General features: G+C 35.2%; 2 protein-coding genes across 2 annotated transcripts in view; one reads left to right on the forward strand and one right to left on the reverse strand.

The window, feature by feature from the left end:
- Positions 1-18,860, reverse strand: part of Cog5 (component of oligomeric golgi complex 5) — a 224,784-nt gene that overhangs the window by 159,771 nt on the left and 46,153 nt on the right. The gene's annotated exons all lie outside the window — the stretch shown is intronic.
- On the forward strand, positions 4,362-12,627 carry Gpr22 (G protein-coupled receptor 22). The gene is made up of 3 exons (XM_057783092.1): positions 4,362-4,734; positions 5,661-6,679; positions 8,149-12,627. Exons 2-3 carry the CDS (start codon positions 6,594-6,596, stop codon positions 9,470-9,472), a joined length of 1,410 nt encoding a protein of 469 aa, XP_057639075.1. The 5' UTR covers positions 4,362-4,734; positions 5,661-6,593; the 3' UTR covers positions 9,473-12,627.

The raw sequence follows: 18,860 nt of genomic DNA on the forward strand, positions 1-18,860 counted from the left end.
AAAAAAATTACTATAGTCATCAACAAAACCTGTGTAGATGGGGTCATATGTAGCCCTAGCTGGTCTCAGATTTATCATGTCACTAAGTAATGGAAGTGAGCCGTGGTTATCTGACAGCTACCTTTGAGGTACAAGGATTACTGGCATGCAACAGCACACCCAGCCTATATTTAAGAGATACAAAGAGGCATGGATTTAGTTTTTACTTGTTCTTACAGGTAATGAATTATACTATTGGTACAGCCCTGGCCACTCCTTCCTGGACTGACATTGCAGAGGACAGTCCGTTTCTACTGTCCTAACAAAGTATTTGTTGTGTAAGAATTAAAACTGAGAAGTCAAATGAAATTTTTGAATTAGCTTGAAATAGAAAATTCCATTCTTCCCTGAGCTCCAGTATCAGAAACAGAGTTGACAATGTTAAGTATTCTTTTGGAAAGCACTCTTTCTGGAGTAATAGAGCTTCAAGAGTGATTTTCTGGGATAGAAATTCCCTTTACATATATACTTTCCCCCCAAATACGGATAATTAAAATATTTCACTAAGCTGAATTTTTTACTTACAAACTCATGAAAAGTATAATATCAGAACTAGCCACAAACTTTTAGGAATTAAGAATATACAATAAGAATATTTATAACTAGAAGGAAAACATAAGTTCTGGAAAACAATTTTGACCTGTATTTGGAGGTTAGATCCCCATATGCTGCTCAGTTATCATTAGGAAAGGCAAACTGCACACCCAGTTTCTAAGGTAAAAAGAACCAACCCATGAAATTACTTAATATAAAACTTTATTTAAATCACCAGCTGTTGTAGGTTGCATTAGGTGAGCTAGTCGAGGCAATGCTGGAGAGCTCACCCAGGCAGTAACTATGAGGGAAAGCTGGCAGGCTGACCAACCAGTTACAACCCAGACCCAGAACCAGGGCTATGAGCTGGTCCACCCCAATAACCATGAACTGTTGGAGCATGTGAAGGGGGCGAACCTACAGATCCAAAACAGCAGGATCTCCCCAAAATAGGACAATAACAGGATACCAAGACCAGCCCCAGTGAGAGCCCATTGGTGATACTGCAGCAGAAATCAGAGGCCTCCAGCCAGACTGGTGACATGTGACAATGAACCTGGCAAGTAAAGATAAATGAACTAAAGGACCACACTACAGCTTCCATGATAAAATTCTTTTTGTTGTTTTTTGTTTTTATTCTGTTTGCTTCTTTGTTTTGTTTGGATTTTCTTTTGAGTTTTTTTGTGGGGGGGTTAGTGGGGGGGTTAGGTTGCAAGGGCAGAGGGTGGATGCAAGTGGACAGGGAGGTAGGTGGGATTAGAACGCATCATGTGGCATCTACAAAGAATAAAAGTTAAAAAAAGAAAAGAAAAAAGAAACTTTTACCTATAAAAAATAAATCACCAGCTGCAGCATCTTTCCAAATTAGTAGCTTATATGAATACTTGTATTAAGTGCATAAGTGTGAAAAAAACCTGATACCATGGAAACAAGAATCTTCATAAATTCTAAAATGTAATTTGATATGCAATTTTTCATAAAAATAATATGATCTGATTTTCTTACACATAGGGTTTCTCTGTGTAGCCCTGGCTGTCTTGGAACTCACTCTGTAGACCAGGCTAAACTTGAACTCAGAAACCCAACCTGCCTTTGCTGGGATTAAAGGTATGTACCATTACACCCAGTTTTTTAACCTGATTCTTAATCTAATATCTATTATTACTGTTATTAGTTTATTAGTAAAAACTAGAGGGTTTTAAATTACCTTGTGAAAATTTTAGAAACATACAAGTACCAAACAAATTTGTGGCTTCAATAATGCAAAAAATATTAGACTAAGTATTGTATTTTAAAAACTGCTATTTGTGGCTTCTCATGTATCTTTAATAACAGCTCAGTTGTACAGGGAATGCACAGAAATGTCCATACTTGAGCTTTTATGCTACAATTACTACTTACAAAAAATTCAGATTTTGTTTCTCAAAATAATCTGACTATAACTTAGAAAAGTTATTCCATTAAGAGAGAAGAGAAGCACAGAAATATCCTTCAACAACAACAAAAACCAACGCTATACTGTTGCTTGAATTAGAGAGTGAACTTAGGTCAACCAGTGTTAAATGCATATACTTTTATAATTCCAAGGAGACAGGCCCATTAGCTCAAACAGTGGCTTACAGGGCTCTAATGAACTGGTACAACATACCCAGACTTCGGCAAGCCAACAGATCTCTCTTTGCCTTTGTTTCTTCTACTTAATCAAGATATTTTGATAATAAACCTAAGCAAACAACTCTCTGGCAGGGAAACACTATATAGATTTTTTATTATGTTTATAGTTTCTATATTCCAATCATAATTCTCAGCTGATGCTAAAGTGTTCCCTCTGACTTTATTTTTTACTTTAAAATAATATTTTTTTTTATCATCTGTCTTTAACATATCTGGCACTCTAACAAGATCTTTTTCCATAACTTTGAAAAATGCATGAATAATAAATAGCACAACATTTTCATTTTTAGCATTACCAAAATCTTACAATACAAAGCTATGCAGTAATTTTTCACAATACACAACAAAACGTCCATATTACTTTCAATTTCTAAAGAAATGCAATTCAAACCTTATGTACTTATCAACTACTCACCAGTAAAGCTTGACCACTGACCATCAAAGATTATAAAAAATCATATTACTTTTCAAAATTATAAAAAATTAATTATAATGATATATTTCTGTTGTTCCCCACCCCAACCCCCTGCCCCCACTTGGAGCTGAAGACAAAAAAAACAAAACCCAGGGCCTTAATTAAGCACTCTATCATTGAGCTAATCCTCAATCCACCACACTCCACTTTTTCCCTCCCCAAGACAGGGATTCTCTGTATAACAACAGCTCTGGCTGTCCTGGAAATCGCTTTGTAGACCAGTTGGCCTTAAGTTTACAGATACCCACCAGTCTCTGACTCCCTGAGTGCTGGGATTAAGGGTATGTGCCAACACTGCCAGCTTCTATAATAACAAAATTTAAAAAAAAAAATCTAGGATACATTTTGAAAACTCAAGACTATTTCTAAGATATTGGAAATAGGTAATGATTAATACATTAATAGTACAGCCATCAGCAATGTGTTCCTCTTAGACTCAGTGGGTAACATTGCTCACTGCCAAGCCTGACAACCTAAGTTCCATCCCCAGAACCCATCTGGTGGAAGGAAAGAACCAATTCCTGAGAGGTGTCCTCTAACCATGACATGTGTACCATGGCAGGCACACACATATACACACATAAGTGTAATTTTAAAAAGAACCTAATCACAACATATATCTAAATATATACATCTAAAAAAAGTATGTGTCCTCACTAACAAGAATAGAAATATATTTAAAAGTACCCACAAAACATAGAAATTTAATTTTAAATGAATATATTTTGTTTTTATACATTCTTTTGTTTCTTTACAATCATTTTACAATAGCTTAGCTGTATAGCCTATGAGGACCTCACCTTTTCCTTTACCATACACATTTACCAGCAGTATTAACAATCACCATACACAACGTTTAAGAAAGATGTTCATTTCAAAAATAGGAATAGCCCAGTGAGATCAAATATTAATAGCAAATGATCATTACACAAAAATATAAGCACAGGTGAGGACTGAGATTACCATTCCCCAAACTGAAACAAATTATTCATATTTATGCTCCACCACCATGCAAGCAATGGAATATTTACAAATGTTTTATGCTATAACCACCTTAAGTCCATGAAGGAATATCTCAGTGAATGAATATTGAAGTCAAGATGACACAAAATGATGAGATGGTCACGATTTGAAATACAAAGAGATGACTTGAATACAAATAAACTAGTTGAAATCAAACCTGGTTCACTGTAAAGACACAGGACTTTCTATCTGTAGAACAAAGAACCTCAACCCAAAGCACACACAACTACTAAAATAGTCAAATCCAGTTAGCCAGCCTTAAAATGCAACATTTTTTACTCTGTAATCCCCTCTCTCACACACATATACATACAAAAAAAAAAAAAACAACAAAAAAAAAACCCCTATTTTCTTGTGTTTGGCACTGGGGAATCAATGAATCAGAGCAAAATACACATTTTTAAAAAGACCAATTTGCTCATATTCCATTTAAGAGCAACAAACAACCACTTAAAAACTTAGCCTTTTAAACAGCATCCTTATATAAAGTGGGGTGTGGGGGGAGCCCTTCCATACATAGGAAGCAGTTTAAACCAACACAACCGGCCAATCAAAATTAGTGAATGCACTGCATCTCTCTGCAGTGGGGAGAAGCGACAAGGTAGGCTGTCACTCTGCAAAAGCTGCTCAGAGCAGACTCTCCTCTGAAAAGCAGCGTTCCTTTTCAGAAAGACTGGATCTAAAGGCTGCCTGGAGACAAGAAGCCTTCAGTATGCTGAATTACTTTCATTATGTATTTTCAGATGCCTATTGACTCCACAGTAGGAAGAGTGAGGGACTGCAGCCGAGAAGCCGTACTGTTACCCGTTCTATACATTAGCGGACTGCTGAAACAATGGCACAGGACAGACACACTCTCATTAAGGTCATTCTGGAGAGGTTTTTATGACCCTCTTCCCTGAGCCCTCTACTAACAAATGAACAAAATGAAACAATCAAAACTGGAAATGCTTCAGCTACAACAAGAAGTGGTCAAATCTTTAGCAGAGGTAAGATGTGTTCCTTATTATAGTGGACAGCTGCTTTTGAAGCAGCAGAATGGGGTAAAATTACTTTGGAATTTTTAGCCTAAATTTTTAAGTTTGTTTGTTTTCCTATACTTATTGGTAAACAGGAAATTTTTTAATTTACTTCTATTAAGATGTGATATATTGTAAATGCAATTTTTATGGTGTACTGTTAAATCAAAAACTATTCTGATGTCTATAATTTACTCCAAAGACATTAGCTCTTAAGTCATTTTGGATATACCAAATATTTTTAATGTCACTACTATACCATTTCTCAAGTGCTAAAAAATGGTTTATATTTCTTATAAGAAGCCAGCTTACTATTTAGCTGTTTTATGTTAAGACTGTGATCAGGCATGTTCACTGAAAAATATTAATTTGCATTTAAGATTTTTTTACTACTGTTTACATTTCACCCACATGAGTATATCATCAAAAGAGATTTATAGTGTCTTATTGCAGAATCTGTTTTAATGAGTTAAAAGTTCAAGCCATGTGCTAATAACTAAGCAAGCTGCAATATTTCCCAGCATGCAGGACGTGTTAAATTTATTACCGGGGGTAATGGCAGTCTGTTTAGTAAATACTAACTGTTCATAATCTCTAAATATTCAACTTAGCTTCTAAAAGAGAAGAAAAATAGTTTAAAATTTTAGTCTTTCTCGTGACTTGTTTTAATGCTCACTCTGCTGCTAAATAGGGTAATATATGCCATCTTTATTATGAAAAAGGAATTTTATTTTAAGAAACTTCTTTTTATGACTATTGCTATGCCTATTGCAATACACTTTGTTTATTTTGAGAACAAATTCTAGATGGTTTTAATTTTTTAATTAAAGTAACTTGTACTTAATTCAAAATTATTAGGAATCCTATTTCTTAATCTTTTTCACCTTTTTCACAAGGGCCCACAACTAATTCCATATATACACCTGACGATATGAAGAACGCAACTGCCTGAGAAGCTCTCTAGCTCTCTGGACCACAAACTGCTAATATTCTTGTAACACAGGACTTTTAAGAAACTAAGGAGTTAAAGCCTCGGATTAGCTCGGCTGGAACGTAACAAGCTGACAGCATCCCGTGAAGATGCTACACAGAATAACCACAAAAAGGAAAAAAAAAATAGAACTGTAAAAGCCTAAAGACCACGGGAAAATGTTTTAAAAGGAAGATCTAGCACTTTAACACAGCAGAATTATGGACACTATTGGATTCTGCAGGAACCCGTGAAGCAAAACCTTCAAAGGGAAAACAGCATGACATATCAGTAAGCAAACGAAGCTTTAGCAAGTGTTTTCTGTACTATCCAGATATTCACAGCAATTGATTTGACTAATAGAGTTTTCCATCTGAGTTTTATGACCAATTATGTATCCTCTTCTAATGAGAACAAACCAAATTAAATAGCAGATGGTTTTTATCAAAAGAGCATGTACTGGATTTATAATATAAAGCAAATTATGTGATCAAGAAATCATTTTGAAATAATGAGAACTGCTGCAGAAACAGACTGCAAACAAATGGATATCTAAATGCATTTTAGAAGCTAGAGACATTATGTTTCCTTTTCTGTTTTCACATACTCTGGAAAACAAAGAGACACAACCCATATTCTTTCAAAAAGGAAGTGTAATTTCTATCATTTGATGAAGTTTCGTTTGTCCATGACTTTCTGAGGAGGAAAAAAAAAAAAACCACGAAAATTGTGTGCTGTTCTTTAGAAATCCATCAGCCAACTAAATCTCACAATTTGTACAGCTGAAGTACTCAAATAACAAAAGAATAAATTCCTGCAAGACATGAAATAAAACACACTGTTATCAGGGAAAAAATTCATGTCAAAATTGTCAATGACATCATGTATCAATTTGTGGAAAACTACCATGGTGAGCCAAAAGGCCCATAAAGCAGCAGCAAACAGGTAGGTCAGAAGATGCATGCACGCCCATGGGAGGAAATAAATTGGTTTCTTTCAGTGCTCGTACTTGTCATTCTGCTTTATTAATTATAAGTGCGATGTGACAAAACAAAGACCTGGTGTTCGGTCTGTCAGTTCAGAAAACTTGGCACTCTTAACATTTTCCATTTTTATAGGATTTCAGTAAGCTAATCCATTTTATATGAATAAATAAATATGTGTCTAGTAATACCCTTTATGGCTCAAATGAAATTAATGTTGTCATGCTTCTGAAATAGTGCCCTAAAATAACAAGCCTAAAGTTGTCAAAGGTAACATCAATTAAAATGTCATTATGAATTTTGAAAGTTATTAGTTTTTATACTTCAGGTTGAAATATTTTGCAGTTTAATTGCTATACCTGAGATGTGAAATATACTCGCATGTATAAATTCATGTTTTAAGCTGAATTTTAACTTTAAGCTGTTCAGTGTAGACTTCTCAGAAAAATCAGATACAATTTTTATAAATGACTCTAAACTCCCAAAATACTTATTTGAATGAATGTTCACTTCAGAATTTTTCTTCAAAATTATTCACTGGCTGATGTGAACCAAATGTCTCGCAGGTAAAGTGAAAGTTAAAAACTTCCTCAAAAATGGGTGTCAGAATATTCTTTGGAATTTCAATTTTTACTTCACAAATTAAACAAAATAATACATTAATAAAACCATTTCAAAGTCATCTACTTCTTACTATGTATCAAATTTCAATTTCCTCTTTCTACAGCACACTAGAGGGTGTGGTCGCAAAACACATCAGCCATAGGAAAGCTTTGTACTAAGCTTGTTGTTTTTTACTTTAGCATACTGTCTTTTTTCCAATTTTTTAAAGTCTACTGTAAAAATGTAGTGGGCATATTTACATGATGTACAAAATTCCCATCAGCTGCCTCTTTGAGAAATGACCTCAGAGTCCACATGGAGTGGGGTAAGACAGTGTGCGATGGAGACGAACTGGTGCGTGTGCCACTATTCTTACTTTAAATCTGAGGGATAGCTGCACCCACAGTAATCATGCTAGAGCACATGAAAATAGCATTTACCTTCCATCCACTCATAGCATTGTTTAAGTGAAATCTTAAACCATTGGGCCAAAATTAGTTTTTCACACTTAGTAGTGCTCTTATTCAGACGCATAATTTCTTTAGAAATAAAACCTTAGTTATTTCCAATGAAGCAAACCCTTGTAGTATGAATAGTAATTCTGCACTACAGAGGAATGATCCCCATATGGTTATTTTTTCAAAAAGAGAAAACACCAAAATCAATGCAGGCTTGATGTTTCCCAATTCTAAATTTTGCATCAATAGCTTACAAAATTAAAAATTAAACTAAGTACATGATAAAAAGATATTTTTTGTTTACAAAGAATACCACGTCTTATATGTCACATAAACTGCCAAATATCAAATATTCTATTTTGTTTTTCAGGGGAAACACCAACTGTTCCAAAAGAATGTGTTTTTCTCCTGTTCTGGAAGTCAACATGCAGTCTGAATCAAACATTACAGTGCGAGATGACATTGAGGACATCGACACCAATATGTACCAACCACTATCATACCCATTAAGCTTTCAAGTGTCTCTCACTGGATTTCTCATGTTAGAAATTGTGCTCGGACTTGGCAGCAACCTTACTGTATTGGTACTTTACTGCATGAAATCCAACTTAATCAACTCAGTCAGTAACATTATTACAATGAATCTCCATGTACTTGATGTAATAATTTGCGTGGGATGTATTCCTCTAACTATAGTGATACTTCTGCTCTCACTGGAGAGTAACACTGCTCTCATCTGCTGTTTCCACGAAGCCTGTGTTTCCTTTGCAAGTGTTTCGACAGCAATCAACGTTTTTGCTATCACTCTGGACAGATACGACATCTCTGTAAAACCTGCAAACCGAATTCTGACAATGGGCAGAGCTGTAATGTTAATGACATCCATTTGGATTTTTTCTTTCTTCTCATTCCTGATTCCCTTCATTGAAGTAAATTTTTTCAGTCTTCAAAGTGGAAACGCATGGGAAAACAAGACATTGCTGTGTGTCAGCACAAGTGAGTACTACACTGAGCTGGGGATGTATTATCACCTTCTGGTTCAGATCCCCATCTTCTTCTTCACAGTTGTAGTGATGCTCATCACATACACCAAGATACTTCAGGCTCTTAACATCCGGATAGGCACCAGATTCTCAACAGGGCAGAAGAAGAAAGTTCGAAAGAAAAAGACAATCTCTCTAACCACACACGAGACCACAGACATGTCACAGAGCAGTGGTGGGAGGAACGTGGTCTTTGGTGTGAGAACTTCAGTCTCTGTCATAATCGCCCTCCGGCGCGCTGTGAAGCGCCACCGGGAACGACGAGAACGGCAGAAAAGAGTCTTCAAGATGTCTTTATTGATTATTTCTACATTTCTTCTCTGTTGGACACCAATTTCTGTTTTAAATACCACAATTTTATGTTTAGGCCCAAGTGACCTTTTAGTAAAATTAAGATTGTGTTTTCTAGTCATGGCTTATGGAACCACTATATTCCACCCTCTCTTGTATGCATTCACCAGACAAAAATTTCAAAAGGTCTTAAAAAGCAAAATGAAAAAACGAGTTGTTTCCATAGTTGAAGCTGATCCCATGCCTAACAATGCTGTAATACACAATTCATGGATAGATCCTAAGAGAAATAAAAAGGTTACCTATGAGGACAGTGAAATAAGGGAGAAATGTTTAGTACCTCAGGTTGTCACAGACTAAGGAGAAGTCAAAGCTTCACCAAATCTACATTCATAAGAGTTTTAAATTTAAATTGTAAAAACTGATTACTGCCAAATGTAAGAGAAAAACATTCTCAGTATTGGTTATGTTGTAAATTTTCAATGTGAATGTCAATTAGATTAGGTCATATATACTCAATTTCTTCATTATTTAATGTATTTGTTGCATGGCAGTTTGTTAAAAGTAATATCATGTGTATATTGTCAATATTATGTCCATCAGAAGATACTCATGTAAGTCATATTTTCTAAAGAATAAATACATAGCCTTAAAACAGTGTATAACTTTAAAATGTAACTGACACAGGTATCTACATTTTTAAATGTATGAAACCTATTATTTCTAAGCCACAACCTAGATATATTTATATGAGAAGTTGCATAAAATTTAACACAAAAATTATAGTCTCAGAAAAATCAAAGGAAGATTTTCTGTAACACTATGTTATATTTCTGTTATGATAAACTTGTTATTATATTTTAACAAAAATAATGAACTATATATAAACCTTATTTTTTCTTATATATAACACTTATGTGGGCAACCATAGACTATATTAGTATTTTAAAACCATGAACCAATTAATAAATCAATTCTGTATATGCACACAAAATTAGGGAAATTTTTCTAGTTCAAGCTTATTATATAAAAAGATTGAATTCACACAATAAAGGGAGGGAAGAAAGCTACATTAACACCAGCCTTGTTCCTTCACCCTCATTTTGCCTGATTCTACACCAAATATTCTAGGTTATGAGGAAATACTGGTTTTAAAAAACTGCAATGAAATAATTTTTAATTTAATAACAACTCTACCATTTTTGTATAACAGAAATTAACCACATAATAGGGAAGACTGAGCAGAGGAAAGAGGCTCCTTTCTGTCAACTGTAGAAAAGCCTAACAAAGGCAGCTGTTTCTAATTTTAGATTCATTGCAACTTATGTGTGGTAGAATTTATACATTGTTTCTTCCTAGTCACCTGTGGTAGAATTTATACAATGTTCCTTCCTAGTCACGTGTGACAGAATTTATATAATGTTCCTTCTTAGCCTTCAAAATACAGCAGCTGTTTCCACTCTCCAGGTGATTAAAGCAACAATAAACTGTGTCACATTTCTATTCCACCACCATGTAACTTGAGCATTTTTCTCTCAAACCCTCAATACATGTTAGAAAATGATTACTAATTGTAATTATAGATTTCAAGGAATGTGAATAATTTTGTAACAAACTAGAATTTATTACTTGCTATAATAATCTGGCAATCTGTAGTAATAATAAAGATTTAGCAACAACTTATTTAAAATAGGTAAAATACCTACTATATATATTACAAACAGTTAGTTTAACAAGAATTATTCTATATTTTAAATACTATAATCAACAAATGAAGTAAAATCATTTTTAAAATTAAAATCTCATGCTAAACAATTCATTATCTATCATTTTTATACAAATAAAGGAGATTCATTCAATCAACTTTACTGACTAGCCTAATCCCTAGGAAAAAGAGCATGCTACAGGAGCTTGAAGTCACTAAGGTTTATGGCAAGCTAAACTGATTTATTTCTGATAATAATGCTAGCGTGTCAAAACTTGGCAAAGGCCCGTTTTCCTACTGCTTTACGAAATTAAAGAAATACTGCAGTTTGACAAAATGTAACATAATCGATTAATTTTCTTAAACCCTAAAATTAAGACTTAATGGTGTTAAGAAATTTTTCACTCAATAAATGCATTTGGCTTACAATATCTAACACCTTAACTAAAACTTTTAATGCATTTTGTACTTGAACTTCCAAGCATGACTTAAAATATTAGCACCTAGATTTACAATCTTAATTTTAAAAACTAGACTACTTTTAGTGTTCATGTTAAGAAATACCTCCACTGTGTTTTCAGTACTTTTAATCATAAGGTTTAATAAGCATTACAAAGAATTTAGTATAAAAGTAAGTTTCTGCCATGTTGGCCTAATAGTTTCATGCATTCTGATCTTCTGTACTAGAAAAAAAATAAATAGCAATCATTATAACTTTGCCCTGTAAGCTGCTATTTGTGCACTGAGCATCAGAGTAAACTATTAGGCATTTTGCCCTACTGTAACGAATTCTTGCAGGATAAAAGCGTACACCTATTGATTTATAACAAGCAAAATCTACACTTCCCATACCTCACCAGAAACCTCAAGTAGCTTTTAATGTGTTAAACATACAGTGTGTAAAAACCTTGTTAAAAAGAAAAAAAGAAAAAAAAGAAAGCAACTGTTGATCTTGTGGTAAATGAGAGCTTAGACGACCTTAAGTTTTCCTTGATTTTTCATTCCTCTATGGACAAACGGAAGCATTGTTTTCCTCAGGATGTCTTTTGCTTCGATGTGCAAATTCTTTACGTTTCCCTAGTAATTTTACTCCAAAAAGCATTCTTGCTAACTCTTCCTCTATTGAAAATACAACAGAGGCATGAGTTAATTTGTATGGACAACATCTTACAATTTTATTTTTATATCTATGTTCTTTCAATCTCTGCCATCGGGCAGAGATGCTACCTTCTATAGTCAGTCAAGTTAACTATTCAAAGCATAAGGTTCATAAAATTCAGAAATTTGTATTGTCTTTCTTGTTCTATTGACAATTTAGTAAATTTATTACTTGACCAAAAAGATATTCAAACTTATTATAGAGATTAACTCTTTTTACAATTATGCTTTTTAAAAGACTCTATTCTATACTTGACAACAATGTCAGTCATATTAATGTAAGTTTTTCATCTCAAAAAGAGCTACAGCAAAACATCAGTTCTCCAGGTTAAAACTGTGGCTTCCCCAGTCAGTCAGGTGCTCCAGTGGAAAAGCAATTGCCACACAAGTGTGATAACCCTAGTTTGATTCCTGACCCACATAAAGAAAAAGATTCCACAAAGTGGTCCTCTGACCTCCAAACATACTGGTCCTTGAACATATATGTACACACACTCTAAATAAAAATATTTTGTAGTCAGACTCAGGAATAAACATTCTAAAATTTAAGAAAACAATTACTAGAATTTTATTACACACAGAATGTGAGGCTATATTTCAAGGTGAAGGTATACATCAAGCACTGCTTATCAGAAATACTTGGGATGGAAGATTTCAGATCGCTGTAGGTATTTTGGAATACCTGTATATATTTTATGGCATAACTTGCAGATGGGCCCAATTCTAATTAAGAGTTTCATCTATTTAATAAACACATAATCTAAAGGTAATTTTATGCCATATTTTTAATGTGTCTGCATCTGAACTGAAACCATCACATTAGGTAAAGTGTAGAGTGTTCATCCTGTATCTTGTCCAAAAGGTTTCAGATTTAAGAATATTTGGATTTTAAGATGAAAGATGCTTAAGATATCTTAAAAAGTGTAAAAGTACCTGAAAGAGGAGGCAGGTTGCAAAAGGTGATAAAAGAAGAATATTTTAAGAGACCAAAAGAGAAAACAATTATACTGAATTAAATAATAGCATAATAAAAGTACCACTGATGCAAACTACTACAGCATATTCCAGAAAAAAAGAAAATTGTTGTTTGGAAGGAAAGCTGTTTAGGAAGTTATCTTGGGGCCATTATACAAGGTCTGAAACGCCAGCAGAAACACACGAACAAGGGAACAACAAGAAAAGGATAAGCCTCCAAAATCACCAACAACAGAGTTAGAGTATAAGATGCATAGAACGGGCTGAGGAGGGCTCAAAGAACAGGAGAGCATTGCCGCTGCCCTGATACTAGAGAGGGTCTGGCCAAAATGATTGCAGTAGCCCAGAAAAGGGCGAACAGCTGGGACAGGCAGTTACAGCTACTTACAGCCACAATCAACAGGACACATGAGCAACCATGAAAAACAGATTACCTTCCATAAAGGAGATATTTAATTACACACTGTTCAAAGTACATAAACAACAAGGGCCAAATGGCAAGAATCTGGGGGCAGAAAATTCAATAAAGCAAAATGAATATTCCTCATGAAAGTTTTTATTACCAGAAAATATTTAGACTGATGGATTTTTTTGGAGTTTTTTGTTTTGTTTTGTTTTCTTGGTTTTGGCTTTTGAGACAGAGTTTCACTAACCCTGGCTGGTCTGGAACTAACTACACCAACCTGAATGGTTTCAAACTCAGAGACATCTGCCTTTGCCTTCCAAGTGCTGGGATTCAAGGCATGAACCACCATACCTAGCATCTAAGACAAATTTTAAGACTGATTTTTCTAAATTATCTACTTTATATACCTTAGTTAATCCACTGCATCTTCCCACTAAAGCATGTTTTTGAATAGTTTCATTTATGGGGAATTAAAGAGCCCTGGTAAAGAGCTTGCCTCTCCTTTACAAAGACCTGAGTTTCCGCACCACTTAAAATGAAGTGTGATGGCACAGGCCTGGTCAGGAGGGTCAGAAGGTTACGAGGGTCATCCATGGCTACACAGTGCTAAATACAGAGCTTAGGGTTAACCTGGTTACATGAAACCATTTCTCAAAAAAGAAACCACAAAATGACAACACATAATACACATATAATAGAAAACAAAAATATCATCCTTTGCTTTTTTATCCCAATAATTCATAGTGAGCATCTATTCAACTCACTATATTCACATCTTCATTCTTTGTTAATGGTTGTATAGTTTTTTGCTGTTGTTTGGTTTGGGGTTTTTGTTTTGTTTTGTTTTTAAAGATAGGGTCTCACTATGTAGTTCTGGTTGTCCTGGTACTCACTCTGTAGACCAAGCTGGCCTAGAACTCACAGAGATCCATCTGCCTCTAACTCCCAAGTGCTGGGATGAAAGGCATATGTCACTACTTCTGACTCATAAATATAACATTTTAAATTAAGTTTTTTAAAATATAGCAATATTAAGAAACACTGACAAAGGATAAAATAATTAAATCTTTTTATAGACTCAAATAGCTTTGAGCTATATTTCAAGATCACCTTGGAAAACTGCAAAAAAAATTTCTATTTCTTAACTTAGTATCAGAAGCAAATGTTTTTTTTTCTGAATAGAACAACTTTTCTTTCTTTCCTAAAATTAAATGTGAAATAAGTAAACAAAGCAAATCTTTGGAGAGTATTTTCTTTACAGCTCAGTTTCCCTTGCATGTGTTCTTGAATGCAGACTGCTTTGGAGACATGCATACTGAATCCAAAGAAACGATGTGTGAGTTAAGTAGTAATTAAATGACATCGAGTACTAACATAAGAGAGAAAAATAAGGAAACACAGCTAGTCAAAGACCCACAGTCAAAGGCGGGAGGCACGCAGCTTGGTGGTTAAGAGGACTTGCTGCTCCTCCAGAGGACTTTAGTTCTATTCCTACCATCCACATCTGGAGGCTCACAACCTCCTGTAACCCCAGCTCCAAGGAACAGAACACACTCTTCTGGCTTCTGCAAGCTCATGCACACATGTGGCATTCAGACACACATACACAAGAATAAAAGTAATAAAAACACATCTTTTTTCTTACAGACTTAAAATACTCAAGGGTACTCAGTTTCTAGAAAAATACAAGTAGAATTATGGGTTAGAGCTAACAAAAAAAACTAATTTGAAAACTGAACTTTCTCTAAAAATTATGAAAGATATGCCAACTGACTGGCTGAATATATTTGAAATACAGACATTGTACCATTAAAGTATAATATCTACTAAAATACTAAAATAATTTACACATATTTGAAAAGAATGGTATCATGATCAGAAATGCAACAGTGGGCTTATTACTAATATAAAGGCTATGATCTCTTAAGAAAAATTCATTTTTACACCTGAGAAGAGCTGAGGAAATTCAATGAAAATATTTCTCACCTTCCTCATTACTTAAAAAACAAAAAGTGACGATAACCCTAAGTGTCTCTACCCTTCTGTCACACGGTTTTCTCAACCCCAATGAGATGTACCCAGGTTTTCAAGCATGACAGTCTTGCATGTCACCAGCAGGTGGTAAAGGGGGCTGTCATTCACGTCACTGCCACCGATATTAGCTCTTCCACTATCAAACCCTGAAGGATCACTAAGATAAAAGCGAGCTGAGTCTGTCTGGGAGAAAGGTCATTTTCCTCTCCCTGCTTCCATGAAAGCAATGCTTCATGTTCTCCTGAGAGATGTTAGCAAGGCAGACTACAAAACATACCTGCCACGTTTTCAAAATGAAAAGAAAAAGTGGCACAAGACAGAATAATATCATGAAGAAATTACTTTCCCTTTAGAGAGTTATAAACATATAATACTTAAAGTAGGTGGAAAATTTTAATTCAATATAAAAATTTCGTGTTAATGCTAAGAAAATAAGAACTCTGGCCACACTAAAAATAGACTGGGAATGCAGAAAAAATACAAATACATTAGTCCTTTATATTATTCATGATTCCATGATACATCCTACATAAGGGTAACTTTATTGGTATACAAAATATATGCTAACTGAATAGAGAAGACTATTTGTCTTATTTATGCCATAGGGCCAGCTAAAATAACAGAATTAGCCAGGCATGATGGGACACATTTTCAATCCCAGTAGTCAGAAAACAGAGACAGGCAGATTACTGTACACATAGTTCCAAACCAGCCAGTTTTGTGTAGTGAGATCATGCTTCCAAAGAAACAAAAAAGAAAGAAGCCAGGTGTTAGTGCCGCATGCTTTTATTCCCAGGACTCAGGTGGCAGAGGCAGAGGCAGGCAGATCTCTGCAAGTTCGAGGCTAGCCTGGTCTACAAAATGAGTTCCAATATAAACTTATGACAAAGTATAAAGCTTTCATAACTATATATACTACAATACATTGATTATAAAAATGAAAACTTTTATATTGTCTTCCCCCAAAAAGTACTTAACACACACCAACTCATCAGAAAATAGTAGAGGAATTGAAACTGAACAGTTTTTCAGTTTCTGATCTTACTCCTGTATCCTAATGATTAAAACAGTGTTACTCAAAATGTAGTCATCCTATATAAGAATCCTCTTCAACGCTGGTTTAAAATGCCTGTTCCTCTCGGGCCAGCAAGACAGCTCTGTGGGTAAAGGGACTTGCCACCAAGCCTGAAGACCCAAGTTCAAACTAACCCAGGACCCACATAGTAAGAGAGGACCAACCTTCACAAGTTGTCCTCTGACCTCTCTACAGGTGTGCATGACACATGCACAAATACACACACACACGCACGCATGCACGCACACACACACACACATACAATAAAATAAAATGCCAACTTTGGGGCCCTTTTGACTTTCTCAATCAAAATCTCTAGGATTTTAGCCATGGAAAGTTCATTTTAAATAACTACTTTCAAATGTTCTGACTGCTCAAGTTTCAGAACAGCTGACTTAAAACCACCCAGAGGCTGGGGCAGAATTATCACAACAACAACAAAAACAAAAAACCTTCTCAGAGAAGGGAGGAGAAGGGAACCACTAATTTCATTATCAGAAGACTAAAGTTTCAGGGTATTCAGTTTCTAATAAATGAAAAGTTACAGATGTGGTACAGCTCACACTGAATTCAATTCATATCAAACTACTTCTTTAAGAAAAAAATAAACTTATTAATATTAACTACTTAACAATACATACCATAATCAATCTACCAAGACATTAGCTTCCTAAAGACATATTTTTTTTATAAATAAAGTACTGATAAAACAGTTCCATTAAAAACCATACATTCATTAGACATTATAGTACAGGTTTTCATTCCAGTTGGAAGGGATGAGTTGAAGAAAGATCACAAGTTCAAGGCTGTTGTCTATCAGTGTGTGGATGTGTGGAGGGGTGTGTGGTGCACATATGTATTGAGACTATAAAACGGTACCACTATGAAACAGGACATAAGCTACTACACTATTCAAGAACATAAACCACTCCGCCAAAATAGCTAAATATAAAAATCTCATGACTATTGTTTGTTATTAATTTATGTTATTCTGACCATAAAATGCTATTCTTGAATATCTCTACTCTTTTCAAAACAAAACTATTAAAATATACTGAACATAGAGAATAAGAATTACCTCTGGAAAAGTAAAATAAGTACCTCTGCAAGTGGGGGTTGAGGGGGTTGGGGATGGCTGGAGCGATGGCTCTTCAGAAAGAGCACTGGCTGTTCCTGCAGTGGACTCAGATTTGGTTGCAAGCACCCACATGGTAGTTCATAAGCACCTATAACTCCAATTCAGGGGAATCCAATACCCTCTTCTGGCCTCTGTGACTACTAGATACAAATACATATGTTGTGCAAACAACCATACACAATATGAGACTTTTAAAAAAAAATACTCAAATGCAACAACCACAAAACAAAAATCAGTCTCCTTGTTTGTAAAATCATGGGCCAAACTGACTTAATTCAAGAATCAATTGCATCCAGGCTGTGGTGGTACACGCCTTCAATCCCAACACTCGGGTAGCAGAGGCAGGCAGATCTCTGTGAGTTCAAGGCCAGCCTGGTCTACAAAAGCTAGTTCCAGGACAACCAGGGATGTTACACAGAGAAACCCTGACTTAAAAAAATGAAGAAGAAGAAGAAGGAGGAGGAGGAAGGAGGAGGAGGAGGAGGAGGAGGAGGGAGCGAGGGAGGGAGGGAGAAAGGAAGGAAGGAGGAGGAGGAGGAAGAAGGAGGAGGAGGAAGGTGGAAGAAGGAGAGAGGAGGAAGGAGGAAGGAGGAAGAGGAAGAGGAGGAGGAAGAAGAAGAAGAAGAAGAAGAAGAAGAAGAAGAAGAAGAAGAAGAAGAAGAAGAAGAAGAAGAAGAAGAAGAAGAAGAAGAAGAAGAAGAAGAAGAAGACAACAGAAGCTCTTATCTGACTTAGACCATATCCTTCCTCCTCTTCCATTACCTCCCAACCTTCAAGCCTTTATTATTTAAGAGGAATAGATAGACTGACTGGCCTTAAGAAATATCACCCAGATATCTTCCCTTTCAAAATTCAAAAACAAATTACCGGGAAAGATACTGTTTAATATGAACCACGTAGTGCAAAAACACCTGAGCCTAGAGAGCTAACATTCCAGAATGCTATTCTCCCCTCACACTGAGTTGGCTGCAAGGAAATGACAAGCAAAAGAAGTCAACTTTCATTATTAACTAACTTGAAAAATCTACTTGCTTAAAACATAAGATGCTTATTGAGACATCTGTACCCTTAGACTGAGTGGTAGAGTATATGCAATCAGAGCAAAGATGGAAAAGAAGGGGAGGGGGCAAGGGCAAGAGGAGGGCATGCATATTTGATGAAAAACAGACCACAACTTTCAGAAATCAATCCTATCCTACTTGGGTTGGAGAAATCAAACCCAAGAAATATTTTGAAATATTAAACAAACCTTAAACA

The sequence above is a fragment of the Chionomys nivalis genome, chromosome 10 (genome assembly GCF_950005125.1).
Source record: "Chionomys nivalis chromosome 10, mChiNiv1.1, whole genome shotgun sequence".
Classification (NCBI taxonomy): Eukaryota; Metazoa; Chordata; class Mammalia; order Rodentia; family Cricetidae; genus Chionomys; species Chionomys nivalis.

What these genes read in the sequence shown, in the direction of transcription:
- Gpr22 (XM_057783092.1), top strand. Translation starts at nt 6,594, where the DNA reads ATGTCAAAATTGTCAATGACATCATGTATCAATTTGTGGAAAACTACC. An exon ending in CATAAAGCAGCAGCAAACAG is followed by an intron (nt 6,680 to 8,148) that starts GTAGGTCAGAAG and finishes TTTGTTTTTCAG; the next exon opens with GGGAAACACCAACTGTTCCA.